The following is a 17,428-nucleotide window of genomic DNA, read 5'->3' as shown; positions in this document are numbered from 1 at the left end:
AAACAGCTTGTGGCCATAAATAGATAGCTTCCCTTTTACACTCAGCTCTCCCTTGACTACAACGAACTGATGGAGCATCCACATTACTGCTGACACTATAGCAGTCTCTCAGGTGGTCTTCTTCTCCACTCTCCCCTCACTCGTGAACAAGAGCACAAGATATTCAAACTGCTTCACTTGGGCCTGCAACTCATTTTTGATGCAAAGTGGGCAATCCACCCTTTTCGAAAACCATAGTATTAAACATGAAGGTACTTTCATTCCCCCCACTTCACACTGGGCTAAAAATCACCCCACTGCAAACTAAAGGTGATTATCTGATAAAGCTAAAGCACGGCTCCTCCATTTGGATGTGCCTAGAAATTCTGTCCATAAAAGTTATGAACAGAAACTATGACAAATGACAGACCTGGTGGAGTCCAGCGCCGACTGGGAATGGATCAAGATTAATCCCTGAAATAGAGACCAAGGCAGACCAAAGAGACCCCACAGTGGCAACGTGATCCACGAGTGAAGGAAGCAGTCAAATGCCTTCTCCAGGAGAATGGAGAAAGCATTTTAGTTTCCTTTCCACCCCACTCAGACGTTACCAAGGAAGCTGTGAAGTGTGAAGCTGGAGCACACCTGGTCTCCATTGTTAAAAAGGGGAATTACTACCCAAATGTGCCAGTCAAGAGCCACTGTGTCTGATTTCCATGCGATCCCGTGGACTGAGAAACTTGGGGTGAATCTAATCCACCCAAGGGCCTGACCACTGAAGACCTTATTAATAACCTCGATGCCTCAGTCACAGTGATAGTCATCCCTATTCTTCTCCTGACACTGCTTCCTTTATGGAAGACATGATGGTGGGATTGAGGAGTTCCTCAAAATTACCCATCCACTGCCTGACTATGTCCTCAGTTGAAGACAGCAGCTGTTTAAAAGAAAAATAGTGAAGAAAAAGTAAATGGATCTGGTACATGAACATTTAATGCCTAAGCAGAATTTTGTTATGGCTTGGCTTGATAACACTTTGCCTTGAAGAAGTGTTTTTCGAATGCAATAGCGTGACTCAACAGCTGACTTAAAGATTATATATCATTACCGTAGCTACAGAGGAGCTATTAATGCCCCTCTACAGCTGGCCTTTACAAACAAATAAAAATCATCCATCCCCATCAAAAGCGTCTTTTTATAAGGTCTTTCTATGCTTGGCTATGAAATTTGTGTCACTTACACACTCTGAAGGCAAATGTGAATAGTTCCACTCAAAACCACAACATCATTTAATAACATAAATATTTCAGGGGCCAAGTCTGTTTGTTAGTATGAAATGTTTTGATGAAATACTTTATACTATAACAGAGAATTGAAGGTTAATTGAAACATGCCAGCCCCATTCCAAAATGACTTTGCTGTAGGGTTTTTAAGCCAAAGAAAAGGAATGTAATATAAGAGCATAGAAAAAATATTCTTCCCACATAAACAGTTGCTGAATGAATAAATGTGCTTTTAAAACAAACAAACCCCCTACACAGATTCACTATACAAATCTACCTTTGCCTCCTAAATGCAGAAAACCCCACCTAGGGAGAAGATGTTCAACAGATCTGCATGCAAGCTAGTTGGCCTCTAAATGAACAAAGCAAGGACATTTTATGATGCAAACTCAACTGCATGTAGGGTGAAGCTACTGATCATACTGTCCTCTGAGTGATTTTTTAATTAATTGATTTATTTTTTTAAAGTTACTCAGACTTTTTCCATTTTATATTCTGTGCTTATGAATATCTGGCATGCCAGCTGTGATGCTGTGCAGTCTGAGCAGATCAATAGTCTGATATTCCTAACACCTTTGGTCAAAAGATTTGTGATAAACTTAGTTTAATAGTATATTGTAATATTTTATGCAGCCGCCTGTTGCATAGTGATAATTAAATGATTAAAGATGATTTTGAGTCTTGGAAGTATTTGATATGTTGCTGGTACAAACTGTAGTCTTGAGGCTGCTCATCTTTGCTGCAGAACAGTCCGTACTGTCTCCATGTTCCTGCCATCTGTGGAGCCACACGTTTTTTTATGATATTATTAAACTGCATATATCTTGTAATATAGGACAGGGGTAAGAAATATAAGCCCTATAAGGGCTTTTAAAAAAATAACCTCATTGCAAAAATAATCTGCAATATGAAAGCAGGTCTATATTGTGTCAACCATCTGAATTAAAAATTGTAGAGCTGACTTTAAATACTTACTGTTTCCTATATAACAACATTCCATTCCACCAGAGGTAAAAAGAGAAAAAAAATAAATAAATATATATATATATATATATATATATATATATATATATATATATAAAAAACTGGAAAAAAGTAATAATCTGTATAGTACTTTTAATAAATAGTTATGGCTGTAACTATATTTATCAACGTGTCAGAGCACTCCTTACATTGTGGTATAGCTTATCACCAGTTGTTTTCTAAAAACACAAGAAGGTCCATGCAAGAGATAGTTTATCAGTTTAGAAATGACATAGTAAATGGTCTGTAAATATACTGGGAAATTCTGAAGTTAAGAATACAAAAAGTGTTAAAAAATATTCAGCACTTCATAGTCTGTTTCATTAAGATTTCAAGGGGTTCTTAAGCTGAAGTGTACAGATAATAATAATTTATAGCTACTGTATAATTTTGACTAAAAGGCCTGTTTTGTACCTGTGTTCCTTTTTTTAAAAGGTAATTTTAAGTAATTTTTGTATAAACGTTCGTTTTTAAAAAGTGGATAAATGTGAAAGTACACATGCAATTCTGGTACTGGGAAAAGAAAAATTGGAAGAACTTTTATTTCATTGTTAAAAATCTTCTCAATTTTTACTCTATTTTGTGGTAATTCATTTAGACTCGGTTTCATTGTAAAGTATTTTTATTTATTTTTTTATGCTCTGTACAGGTTCACCTGTTCATTTATCTGCTTCTTTCCTCCCAGCAAGATAAGAGTTGTGCCAGAGGCTGTGGGTACACCACCATCTGCCACAAACAGGTTGGCAGGACTAAGGGCATTTTTTTGTGTGTGTGTATGTGTGGGTCACTGTTGGCTGCTATGAGTAATACTAATGAAAAAAAATAAACTTCTTCTTCAGTAACTTGTTTGTAGTTATGAACTGTATGTGCCTTCCCTTCCTGCTGCTGTCAGAGATGGAATGATGCAACATGCAGTGAAACTGTTCTGTATAAAGCATGCGTCAGAGCGTGTTTGTGTATGTGACCACTGGTAACACTTGTCTTTTTGGGACATGCACGTTTTTACATTGTCACAACATGGGTTTCTAGGTTTTAGGATAAAGGTCGGTGTTAGGTCCTGTAGGGTTAAGTTAAGTGTTCAGGAAATGAGTCACAATGTATTTAATGTCCTCTGAAGTGATGGAAACATGACTCTGAGTGTAAAAAGAGGGAAAGAAGCAGGGAGTGTGTTGCTACTGCTGTGACTGATGCGAGAGGCAGCGGTGCATCGGTTTCTCTGCACAGAGTAAACAATAATGAGAGAACAGCTAATGAAGGCTTGTGTTGGTGTGTGTGTTTCTAATAGTAGCATCAACTACATGTGCCAATGCATGACAGCATGTGCAAACTGCATCAGAATCTGCATGAGTATCAGGGGGATGGTAGATCCAGAGGAAGCACCAGAATCATCTTTCTTCACCATCTGTCCCTCTCTATTCATCTCCTTACTTTCTTCTGGTAACATTATCTGTCATTTCCAAAGCTGGAACTGTATCCACGAGTCACCTTTTCAACCACTTTCAATCATGCTAGGTACTATGGGCAACATAAAAAATATCTTCAATACACAAAATATGCAATTTTAAGTATGTTTTTTATAATCTTATAAGTATCAGATTGTTTTGGCTCATAGCATTACACGTTATACTTCTTCAGTTCTGCTCATTGAATTTAAAAATTGTTGACAATGATCTCAATTAAAGAAACAGGACTATTTAGCACAGGCCTGCACTGGGGACTCGATGCAGTATTTGCAGAAGTGCACAGCAGGTGGGAGTGGTCGGCCTAAAAATAAGCTGTGTTGACAACTCTTAAAGTCTTCATCACAAAGTGTTCTCACCATATTCCACTTCATCAACACAACTGAGCTCATCAATCTCACGAATTTTTCACTGACCAATCAAATTAAAGATGGGGCATGTTTTCTTGTCAACATTGTCAACAGTGATGAAGATGAAATGATCCTAGCCGTAAATGACAGCCCAGATATTTATGAATTAGCTTTGAATAAGTTGGGCTTTGTAACCTAACAATGACACTACATAGTAAATCAATGTTTTCTAATTATGTATGGGAGAACAGACACACACAGACACACACACGCACACTTTGAATACCTTAGTGAGGACATCTAATTGACACAATGCTTTCCAATGCTAGCCACTTACCCTACCCCTAACCATCAAAAATGAATGCCATGCCTAATCCTAACCCTGAGACTAACCTTAACCATAACCTAACCTGACACTAAAACCACAATTTGAGCCTCAAAAATGCCTCCAAACTTGTGGGGATGAGCATTTTTTCCCGTAAGTAACTGTTGGTCCCCACAAGTATAGCAGCATGCCAATTTACTGTCCTCACAAAGATGTCTAAACATGTACACACAAACACAAACACACACACTGGAACTTTACTGTTTGGGTGTGGATGGTCAGATCCAGTGTGGTGCGAATGTGAGTTGCCACACACACTGAGGGAGTGGGGCTGGAGTATAACACAGAAATTGCAGCAAAACTCCAGCAGGATTGAGTGGGAGTGGGAATAATACAATACTCCTGCACAGAATTCTGCTATGTTATTAAACAAAGGGCGGAAAGGTGAAGAAAAAAATATAAGCTGCATGTTATCGCCATTGTTAGAGATGAAAATATCCATGGTTTTGCAGGACCTGACAACCATAACTCCCAAACTGTTGCCACTGATGTACCTGTTGTTTAGTAACATTCATAAAAGGAGCATGACAGTAGGGCTGCTCAATTAATCGAATTTTAATCACGATTACGATCTGGGCTTTCAACGATCATTAAAAATGACTGAGCCGATTATTAGCCCCTCCCTAATTTATCCGCGACACCTTAAAGGCCGGTCCGTGAAAATATTGTCGGGCATAAACTGGTCCGTGGCGCAAAAAAGGTTGGAGACCGCTGATTAAGAGGACCCGAGGGAAGCTCGGAAAGCTAAGCAGAAGTTATTTGGAGAGTGACTGCCGTTGGTTGAAAAGAGAGTTTAAAAAAAAAACAAACTTCAGTGGTGTTGCACACTATTTTATATTATTTTTTTAAAGTCATTGTTAACCCTTTAAAGCCGGTCAGAGCAGCACGCTCCGTTTTGCGTAACTATTTTTAAATCCCTGTAGAACCTGAACCGTGTAAGCTAGCGCAATAATTTGTTTTGCATATGAAACCGGAGGAGTTGTACTTACATCTGATGCCATCAGCTTGTCCTCGGTCACGGTTTCGTTCCACATATAGCTTTGCAAAAATTGCATAAAAAGCGCTTGCAGGAACAAAAACATAATATTCCAGAAACACGCTTTGCCGTTCCTATCAGCTGTTCGTAACACTTCCCACAGTGAAATGATGCACATGCTGTTTTCTTTGCAAATTTGCATCATAGGATTGTTTTTTGTTTTTCCTGCAGTATATAAAAATTGCTGTATCTCCAAAATAAAACTATGAAGACACTCAAAATAAATTTCCTGTTGTTGTAAACTATTTTTTGCAACTTTATTGTATTTAAAGTTTTGAGGGATAAGCCTCTTAAATTTCTCCAAGTAGAAATATATGTAAACAAAACAAAAGCGATTTTCAATTTTTTTTGTAGTTTATTGCACTTTTTTGCAATTTATGTAATTACTATGCACTTAATGCATACATATTATTAAAATATGGGCTATAACAGTTGTATTGATGTATAGCAACTTGAAATGCTCCCACAAATGGCACTACAGCATGTAAAAAAAAATAATATAAGCTCTGGTGGACTTGGTTCTATAGTAGGTCTTAAAGGGTTAAATAAACATCGTCAAATAATCGTGATCTCAATTTCAGTGAAAATAATCGTGATTATCATTTTTGCCATAATCGAGCAGCCCTACATGACAGACAGGAGAAGAGCTGTCGAACACATTCAAATATGAAGACAAACACAGAATGAGGATTATATAATTGTCGAAATGGAGAAGCACATCGGTCACTGTAACTAGCTCCTAGCACATATCAACCATTTTTCTAATCAAGCTGGAAAATAGTTTTTGAAATCTCCTGTTTAAATATACTCATCTTATATATGGTGCCTGTACAAATTAGGCATGTGGAGTTGTGGTCAGTGTCTGGTTAATTGATAACAAATCGGTGAAAGATGTAATATTTAAAATTATGGCTCCAAAACAAAGAAACAAATGTAACTGGGATTCTGGGTTTGGAAAATTGTTTAACTTGACACCCTCCATTTTGTTCAACTGTGTATGGACTATTAGTATAACTGGAGAGGTTAAAAAAAGAAATGCACTGCAGACTTGCTGGTATTTATGAAGCACACAGATATGTCGATGAATGACACGTCCTTTTGCCTTATCGATAAATTAATTGTCCGTCTTTATCTCTACTAAAACAAAACAGAGAACAATCACCTGACAATTTGAACTCTCTTCAACTCTGAGTGTAATTAAAAAACATTTTAGATTTAAAACTACAGATAAAAATTTTTTTGTTGTTGTTGGTTCAAAAACCCAACTGCCTGGAGTAACATTACCATGACAACAAGTCTGGGGTCACCGGAAAGCTTGGCAATTCACAAGGGAAGAGAAATGGAGGAACAATACAATATACGCACTACAGTCTTCTCCCACCCCCATTCTCTGCGGCCTGCTGGAGCGGGAGGGCTAGTAGGAGGAGTTGGCCGTCCGACTGCGGTCTGGGGTGTGGGGCCTCCCTGCTGCTGCGGAGTCGGGGTGGTCTGCCTCTCCCCACCGCAGGGAAAAGGGTAACACCACCTGGGTCTGGGTGCAATTCCCCCCTCCAGGGGCAAGGGTACCTAGACCCGGTTTGTAGAGTACGCTTGGGGAGTGTGATTGTGTGTACAGCGTCTCTTTATGTCTGTCTCCACGTTGGTTGAGTGTGGAGTGAGTGCATATGAGAGCATGAGGGTGGGAATGGATGTTTGTGTCTGTGTGTGCCTGTATGTCTGTGTCTATATGTCAGGTTGGGTATCAGACGCCACCTCTCTGGGGACACCTCAGGCCCTCCAAGGTTTGGAGGCCTATCTCCACCCACCACCACTTCCCCTGCCGGTGGCGGACTCCCTCAGGTGTCGGTGTGTTGGTGGTTCTTTGTGTCTGGGGGTGGGCGTCCGGGTACACACCGGCTCACTCCTTGGCGGCCGCTTGTCGGGGCCTGGGGCCTGGGGCTCGCTCGGGCCCCTTTGGAGGTGGGGTGCCCCCGGCCTCTCGGCCTGGGGCTCGGTCACTCAGGCGCAGCTGGAGGCCGGCGGAGCTCACGGGCGCGTCACTGCAACTCCCCCTGACTTCTGCTCCGCGGCTGCTGGGCGAGCCCTCATCTGGGACTCTCCTCAGCTCTTACTGGGACAGTGGCGCGGCTGCCCCTCTGTTGGTCTTCCATGGTCTCTTGTGTTCTGGGGGCCTCTGGATGTCTGGAGTTTTGATCTCCTCCATACCCGCTTCACACCCTGGAGGACGGGGCTGTGGCCCCCCCACACTCCCTAGCAGATCATTACATGGAGAAACCTTTGGAATGCAAGCATGCTGATCCACACAGGTATGCACACATGGGTATTCACAGACACGGACTAAAGCTTTCTTGGCTGCTGCCTCAAAGCACACTGTGCGCTGTCTATCTTGCGTGCTGCACAATATCGTTTATTATTTAGTAAATATTGATATCTATGACTAGCTAGTTTATTGTGATGGTGCTTTGTTTTCTCTATTATTATGTTGCTCTTTGTTGTTTGCTGTCTCCTCTGTTTGTTTTTTTTTGTTTGTTTGTTTTTTTTTTTTCTCTCCATACAGGTGACCCAGGAATTCTTTTTTTTTTCTCTCTCTTCCCCCCCCTTCTCACCGTCTCTTCTCCTCTTTGGTTTTCTTTCTTTCTCTCCCCCTCTCTCTCTCATTCATTCCCCCTGTCCTATTTATTAAAAAAGAAAAAAAAAAAAAAAGACAAAGGATGAACTGAAGCTCTGCCATCACGTAATGTCGCATACTGCTGTTTCTGATGTCATTTAAAAAAAATATATATATATACGCACTATACTTTATTTTATGATTTGCCCATGAAGGTCTGAATTACTGAAAAAAAATGTTTTAGTCATGTCCAAACTTCCTTTTTCTGAAAAAAATAAATAAAAAATTGACAGCCATGGTAGTAGGGATGGGTATCGTTTAGGTTTTATCTGATACCGGTGCCAAATCGGTACTTTTGAAACGGTGCCGGTGCTCAAACGGTGCTCAAACCGGTGCTTAAAGAATGGAGAACACAAAATTGGTCCAAAAACCTCTCATGTTCAGCTGTTTTTTGTAAAAATATAACAATGTTAGCCTTTTCTGCAGCTATGGGGCATATATGGTATCACTCTTGGCTGGAAGCAGTGCTTAAACAATGGAAAAAACACAAACTTTGTCCTAAACTTCTCATGTTTAACTGTTTTCCACTTTTTCTTTGGTCATTTTAGCCTTTTTAGCCAGGGTGAAGGGAGAATCTGCCATCAAACAAGAGGACAGCGGCATGTAGCTATGATGATGTTTGCTAGTTCACCTTACATGCATTAATGTAATAACGTGGTTAGCCTACTCAACGTAAATTAGCTACTCACGCAGAGAAGAACGGCTGCTGCCACCATCATCCGTCATCATTTCTGCTACACTGGCAGGGCTAGGGGCCAGGACTCTCCTCTTCGTGTTTTTGGGGGATGTTGCATAACAGGCACCACACCCGCAGTAGATGTGCTCGGTGTGAGGTCTCGCAGCAAGCTATCAAATACGGCGCATTTCTGGGCTTTTAAAAAAAACGCTATGCGTCGCCAGGTGTTTCATCGGATTTGAGGTGTTACCTCCTTTGACAGTATCACAGTATCAGCTTAAAGCACTTGTTGCAGGCTGCTGAGTTTGCATCTTTTGCTGTGAAGTACAGCCAGACTTTTGACCGCTTCGCCTTGGACATTTTTAATCTGTAGCTCTGCTCTAACAGAACGTACGTACCTGGCCCCGCCTACTATCCTGGGAAACGTAAAATGATTGGTTAGAATCTAAAGTGTATCACAGCTCAGGGAAAAAAGCACCGAAATAAAGCACCGAAATGTGCGCTGCTTTTCGGTCTGGTTACTACCGTTTATGTCAGAACCGGTGCCATCATGGCACCGGACACCGGTACCCATCCCTACATGGTAGTTTAACATCTTGTCTCAGTGAATCAGGCTGCTGGATTTGACAAACACTGCAGCTTACTGGTTGCCCAACTGTCTAACTGACAAGAGGCCTGACTGAGTGTCTGTTTAAATGTCCTGATTTACTTGATGGCTGTATGGGTTTATAATAATTGGCTTTCCAAAATGGCCCTCTCTGGTGGTTGGCTGTACCGCCTGGCTGCATAGCTTTACAGATGAAATCAGAGTAAGAAAAAAAGCCCCACTAAGCTGAGCTGATCTGTGACCAAGTGACAAAATGTGATTTCTGCTGATAAGAGTCTGTATGTGTCTGTGTAAGATAAAGCTGCCCATGTTTTCCTTGTTGTTAGTGCTTTGCTCCCCTATCAATTCTGTTTCCCAACATAGAACGAAGGGAAAATGTCTTGCTAACAAGATGCCTGTAAACACTGGGGGAAAAAAGCTAAATTCTGGTGCAATCTAGATTAATGGATAGACTGAAGAATAAGGAAATGTGTATCCTGTTCCAGCTAAATGGGGTTCGCGGCTCTTACTAGACTGAATAAGATTTAGAAATAAACTGTGTCGACAATGTGGTATGAAGTGGGAGCTATCCAACAGCACTATGCTCTGCTCTCCTCCCTGATCACTCAGGTAGTCATTGCTACTCCAAACATGTCTCAGCCCCCTCCTCCAAAACCGTTGCCTGCATTGGCTTTTTCACGGTAAATGTCGTTTTGAAGACCCTTGCCAGCATCTTCTATAAATAACCACCTGATCAACACAGCTGCCACTCATTCATTCAAGGACATTCGTATGTGAGGGGAGCCAAATGCCTCTCTGCCACAGCTATTTGGCATTATTCATGATGGCATTTCAATTAAAATAAGAGCAATGAGTGACGGTGGATGAGGGAATGAGTGGTATAACATGAATGGAGAGACTAATAAATGCAGTCATAAATCCCACTCGATGACATTAAGTGATAGTGAGGCTTACAGAGAGGGGGGCTTCAAAGATTTTGGAGCGTTTTCAGGTGAACCACACAAAACAAAACTGAGCAGCACTTCTGTAATGTATTGACTGACATGCACACAAGAACAACCATGTGTCTAAAGATATGATCCCTTCTCTTCTAGGGCTGTTTTTCATTCTACAGAGTCTTCAGAAACAAGTAGGCCAATCAGCTCACATGAAAGCAGCTGACAGCTTTGCTGAGTCTGGACTTTCTCCAACATGAGCTTACAAAGAGCTTCTTACACTTTGTGAAGTGGTTTCTTCTACTTGATAGGAAGATTTGTTTTGTGAAACTGCATGTTTGCTTTAGATGTGACATGAATTTTTAACCACATCCATCACTGAAAGCAAAAAACAAAATAATACAAATAGACATATCACTGTAGGCATAACAGGGGCATAAACACAAAGGCAATAGGACAGCTTGGATTGTTCTAGGACTGCAAAGTATCTTTAAATGTTTTTTTTTCTTCACGGATGAAAGTTTCCTACATCAATAGAGTGATGAGATGTAGGGGAATTAGATTGAATGTGGATAAATAATTATTTCTGTTAGTGATCAGTAACTTTCCACTACAAAAAGGAGTAACATTTGGATGAAATTATTCATAGACTGAATTTCATCCAGAAAATAAAGGCACCGGGATACAAAGCATTTATTTCAGCGTAGAAGGGTTTTGTTTTCCAGACATTTTCTTTGCATTCAGAAAATGCAACCTGTATTTGCCAAGAACATTTTGCCCTATGCCACATTTATTCTTCCACTGAATCTAGCTTAGTTATTTTGTACTTTTGCAATATGAGGTGCTTTGTGCAAAAAGTCATTGTAATGTGATTGGCAGGTATAGTTTTACCATGGTCACTATACACAAAGGAAATCAAATGCTAAATCAAAGATGAAATTACATCAATATTTAGCTTCTGACTTCTCTCTTTTCTGTTTATTTAACATCAGTCTCATAATATCTATCACATCAATGCCATAAGATGACAAAAGTCTGAGGAGATGGTATTGTAACTATGAAATGACAACACAGGCACGGCTTCTTCAAGACGGGCGCTTCGCTGCATTTATTGAACGCTGTGAAAACTACAAACATAAAACACAAAGGTTTTAAGCGCTTCAGTCTATCAAAAGTAACACTTGTGCTTTAACAACAAAAATTACCTCGTGGCTGCCTGCCACTTCGGAGGTCCTAGAAGAATAGCTTTACAGTCTTGTGCATTCTAAATTAAAACATAAAATAATTAGAACACCATACATTACAAATTTTCACAATATTACAATACAGTTATGGCAAATGACAAATACCTTGTACCGCTGGTAGACTAACCAGGCCTTTGCAGATAGCTCGCTGGACTCCTTAGCATGATTATTAAACGTGAGCTCACAGCCTATACTATCACGCCCAAACCTCGCGATAATAGCGGTGTAACAAAACTTGTTCTTTGTGACAAGATAAACACACCCTTACAATATTGACCACAGAAACGTACAAGCAAGAACATTTTAACTGCTGGAACCATCTATTAAACTTCTTTATACATAAGCCATTTCTGTGACACTTACAGGTATTGTTGCTCAAATTTGAGTTACAGCTTTCCCGGTTTTCTCGTGCAGCTTTGAAAACTTTCACTCACAGGTTACAGAACGACGGTCACAATCTGAGTCTTCTTTGAAAAGTGCTTCAAAAGACTTGGTACTGTCCTCACTAACTGTGTGTATGCATACAGATGGAGATGTATAGTTCAAATAGAACAATTTGATGTATTATTTTTTAACACTAACTATTTGACTTCCATGTTGACTGCAAATTGTACCAAGTGATGGGAAACCCTTGGGTTTCCTCAAGGCTACAGCTTTGCTGTGCCAAGGTTGTAGTCTTATCAAAGTATTACCTTTCAGTGAGGTCAGAGTTTAAGAGATACAACAAAACATTTGTCGCCACCTTTTCCACTTCAGTAATATATGCAGTCAGTGGCCTGAAACAACCTTGTTGTCAAAGCACACGAGTAATCGCTGACATCGTTCTTGTAGACATTTAAGTAAGCAGTATCGGCCTTGTTTACTTAAAAGCTCTTAGCCGCACAAGGTGTGCTGATAGGTTGTTGATGTTCCTGAGGTTGTGGCACACAGTTTAAGGGGATGTTTGTAAGTTTAAAAAGGTCACAAACACAGACAGGAAAAATAAATTCAATATGCCTGTAACAGCAGACAATGTCACTCTCAACAGAGTGTGAAAACAGGTACACACACACGCACACACAAATTTTTATACTAAGATAAAATTCAACTCGTGCTCTACTGAAGCAAAATCTACATAATGTGCTAATGGCAAATAATTATTATCACACAGCTCTCTGTTCTTTTATACAAAATAGATGTTTACGCATAGCTACAATATCTGGAGTGGATAAACCAAAATCCTGTTAGAAGGAAAAAAAAACTGTATTTATATAAACAATCACTGGCCACTGAAAACTGTCTGAAACTGTCATGGTCGTTGTTGCCAGACAGGCTGATCTGCGTTTTGCAGAAACTGCTGAATAATTTCCCTGCACAACCATCTCTAAAGTTTACAGGGAATGATTCCAAAAAGAGAAAATATTGAGTAAGCGCCAGTATTCTGGGTGAAAATGCCTTGTTGATGTCAGAGGTTAGAGGAGGATGGCTAGACTGGTTCGAGCTGACAGGAAGGCAAGAATAATTCAAATAAACACTTCTTATCACCAAATGCAGAATAACATTTCTGAATGCACAACATGTTGAACCTTGAAGCAGATGGGCTACACCAGTAGAAAGCTATTCCTGTCAGCTAAAAGCAGGAAACCTAGGGTATGGTTTGAATGGTCTCGCCAAATCTAGACAACATAAGAATTAAAAAATGTTCCCTGGTGTGATGAAACTTGATTTCTGTTGCAATATTTGGATGGTAGGGCCAGAATGCATACACAACATGAAAAGCATCTGTTTTGTATCAGTGGTTTAGCCTGCTGGTATGGGGGAGAGTATCTTGGCCCACTTTAAGCACCTCAAAACCAAGATCATCATTTAACCATCACAGCCTACCTGAGGCTGTGGTGTATAGCTCATATCTCTCGGCTTATGTAGAATTTTGGATGTATTATTTTTGGTTCAGTGATGCCCAGACATTTACTAGAAGCTAAGTAAGTGACCTGATAAATGGTCTCAGCAGGATAGATCTGCACCTGTTCATTGCAATGGCCAATAGCAATGTATGAAGAAACTGAACCATGCAACAGTATAAGCAAGGTATCTCTTATCTATTTCTTGGTTACTACTTCTACGAGCAAACATTTGTCTTCAAATCTTCTAATCTTCCTGCGTTGTCAAAATTTTAAATAATATAAACTGTAACTTTATCTCTTTCTACATTAAAATTCCACATGCCTGCCTAAAAGTTTGGAGAAAATAACATGCTCTGGTAACAGACTGCTGGTATTTTGTCAGTTATTTGCCTCAAGAAAAGAACCACATAGTGGTAAATAAGAAAACACTGGCAACAGGTAAACGTCTTTCACAGTAACTTACAACTTAAAGCTTATCATAGCCTTGAAACAGTACAAGATGTATATCGAATTTGAGTTAAGAGGGTTCCAACTCTTAGCTTTTGTAGGAGTCATAAACAGTGCAGGGCCAGCATTGTTCGGAGAAGAGCTGATTGGTTAAAATAGTAAACAGTAAACTTCAGTGTCTATGAGGTGAAATTTCTTCTGCAGCCAAAAAATGTATTAGTATTGTTTACTGCTTCCACATCATCTCTGCATAATTCAAAACATTTTATCACATCTTCAATTCAAGGTTACCTGAAGGCAGGTTGGTATATAAAACATGTCATATAGCTTTATACTGTTTTCGCAAGTAAGAAAACCATAAACAACCTCTATTCATTTATTTATTTATTTTGCAAGACTGCATAACTCTAAGAGTATCAGGAGACAGCAAATGTCTAAAAAGCACTTGAAATTAGGAGTTATCTATTGCAGCTCCTAAAACATTAAACTCCTTTTCTCAAAAAGAGAATCCTTTCAGGAAGAGGGTTTCTTACAGCGGTGTCCTGTGACTGCTTGTGCTTTTTTCAAGGGTTTTTTTTTCTCACTTTTCTTCAACACACGAAACACTAGTCATGCATTTAATTGTTTGTGAAACTCCTGATAATTAACATTGAGCACAGACTTCAGGGTTACCTAACAAGCCAGTTAAAATCAGCTGAAACGTACCTCAGAGGCACAAGCCTCGATTAAAATGCTACATCTGTATTCAGCACAATGGTTTCATTCATTGTAATGGAACAATGTAATCTGGAGTGAGAGAAGTGAAAGACAAACACTATGGATATACACAAATTTATCTGCCAAGAAAGATCTATGAAGCACTGCCAGAAGGGATGTTGCTCCTAAAAAACTCTTCCTCCCTTGAGTCCCCTCCTCCGAGATAATGAGGCGTCTAGCAAAGACTGCCTCCAAACATAGCATTCTGGGAAATACGCCTACGCGAAAGGGGCTCATAGGTCAATTCACTTACAGAGCTGAACCACCCTGAGCGGATCCAGCAGAGGTGAGAGGGAGACATGGATGCATGTCTTTAAATGACTGCCTGCAGGGGATGTGGGACCAAAAACAAGCCAAGCTGAGATACAAGTGAAACACGTGGAGAACAGATGGGCAGGGGGAACTTAAGCTGCATAATACTTCAAGTGTGTATCAGTACACACACACACACACACACACACACTAAGACACGCATACAAAACCACAGAGCTCACAATACGATTCCTAGCCACCCATTCAAATGGTGCAAACCTTAAAGCGCATCTCTTTTAACTTTTAAGAACCAGCAGTAGAGATTATCAGCAAGCAGAAATCCAGCAAAATTAGTCTATCAAAGCTTCCTTTAAAGCCATGATTCTCAGTTAGTTTGCCAACTTTATGACTCCCTAATGGTTCTTCCAGCCCTCCTAAGAATCCACTTTCTTTTAATTCCACACTTTGCTTCAGTGCTCATCTGTTTCGCAACTTTCCTCTGCACTACCTGATCCTCTTCAGCCTCTTGTGCTATTCCCCTCCCATCTCTCTTCTTAAGTTCTCCACAGAGGGCAGATCATTCATTACTTTGGCAGGAAACAATCTACCGAAGGTCTCATATAATGAATCTATCAGAGGGTTACTTACACACACACACGCACAACGTGCAAACACACATGAATGCCAGAAAATCAGCTGGAATCAGCTCATCAGAATCACACTTCTCTTGACTGAAACAACCCCAGTTCAGTTTGTACACCATGTGTCTTCCAATTAAAACATCAGACCATTTCACTGTTACAAAGGCAGACTGTGAACACAGGCTGATAACGGGCCTCATATAGTCTCTCATAAAACTTGGGGAAAAGTAATTCTTCCACCCTTTCCCTCTTGCTCAATATTTACAACACCATTAATGTATGACAGCACTTTTTCTCCTGAAATGTCAGTTTGTGCTTGGTTGATACAGAGTTTCATAGTATTCAAAATGACACAAGACATAGTAGGCCCTTAATCAAATGTTACAGAAAAGCAATTCTCTCCAAGGTGACCTGGTTTGCTTTGCACCAAGTCACAGTAATGAGCATTTTGAAGCCATAGCAGAGACAGGTAACAATCGTTCGTCTCTATATCCATCATCAACACTGCATTTGCCATAGTCAGACAGTCAGCATATTGAAGAGAAGAAATGACAAAGGGAAGAAGAAAGAACTCACAAAAGTGAAAAAGAAACAGAGCATGGTAAATAATATCCACAAATACCTAATTATAGCATACAAAAACGCAAACATAAAAACTCATTTCACATTCTGCAATTTTCTGTTTTTTCATTTATTTGCAGTTGACAGGAAAGACGCCACCACTCTCATTCTGAAATGAGCCTGAGGTTGTTTACTGAGTAAACACAGACAGAGTGAATTCCCTGTCATAAAGAATAATAGTCATTAGTTAACAAAGAAATAACCTAATCACACTGAGCTGCATTCAAGCCCGTTTTGATAAATACAACACCAGGGCTAAACTGCTGCAGTGACGCCAGTGCAATAATCATGGAGAAGCTCTTACCCAGACAGCAGATGAACATGACCTGGAATCTTTGAGATCCATTTGTCTTTCCTGCCGCTCTCTTGCTCACTGCTGATTCCTTATTGAATAAATGTTAAGTCGACCTAGGCAGCGATGACACATTGCAGTCTACAAAACAGGCCCTTAATTGAAACCTATTTATCACTTAGGATAGCTACGTTGTGGAGGATTCGAAGAAGAGTAGGAAGCCACGAAATTGAAGCAAAAGCAGAACTGAATGAAACATGAGTGGTTGTTATAATAACAGCTTTCACTGCTCCGATTACAAGCGCGAGGTTTAATAACCATAATTTTTTTCTTTAATGAGAATAAATTGTAGTATAAATTACACATTCATTCACAATTAGTTCATTTTCTGTTATTTCTTTTTAAAGTTAGACACCTCGAATGTTACGGTTTTGACAAACGATTGCAGGTGTACTGAAAGATATGACTGACATGTATGAGGGAACAAGTTACATTAAAGGGAGGGAACATGTTGCTGGTTACGTGACTGTTTGTATGTACAATATGTGTGTGGGCCTGCAGGTGAGCTGTTATGTGTCTTGATGTGAGCATTTATGTATTCTCCTGAAGTATACCTTGTGACATGGACCTGGAGTGTAATTAATCAGACGAGCCAGGAAGCACATCAATCACTGCTGTCTGTGACATGGCCATAAAATGCAGCACACACACACACACACACACACACACACACACACACACACACACACACACACACACTGGGCAGTACTTCCCAGTAGGTTTCTAAGAACAGACCAAGCAGCCCAGGCATGAGTGCCTGCCTGTCCACCCATCATCTGTAGTACACATCAGTGTTTCAGGACTTACACTGCATAGTGAAAAATACAAGC

The 17,428-nt window shown here is 40.0% G+C and overlaps 1 protein-coding gene across 2 annotated transcripts in view; it reads right to left on the bottom strand.

Annotated features, from left to right (window-relative positions):
* asic1b (acid-sensing (proton-gated) ion channel 1b) overlaps positions 1-17,428 on the bottom strand; it is a 182,981-nt gene that overhangs the window by 98,152 nt on the left and 67,401 nt on the right. Inside the window, exon 1 of one of the 2 annotated variants that reach the window (XM_082534775.1) lies at positions 8,874-9,271. The exons of the other annotated variant lie outside the window; for it this stretch is intronic. Coding sequence (XP_082390901.1) covers positions 8,874-8,913 — 40 coding nt within the window. The 5' untranslated portion in view covers positions 8,914-9,271. Of the gene's footprint in view, positions 1-8,873; positions 9,272-17,428 lie in introns of those variants that run through there. 2 annotated transcript variants of the gene reach the window in all.

The sequence above is a fragment of the Aulonocara stuartgranti genome (assembly GCF_965226115.1).
Source record: "Aulonocara stuartgranti genome assembly, chromosome: 5".
Classification (NCBI taxonomy): domain Eukaryota; kingdom Metazoa; phylum Chordata; class Actinopteri; order Cichliformes; family Cichlidae; genus Aulonocara; species Aulonocara stuartgranti.
The sequence above is the reverse complement of the archived record's forward strand: the minus strand, read 5'-3'. Positions and strand labels throughout refer to the sequence as shown.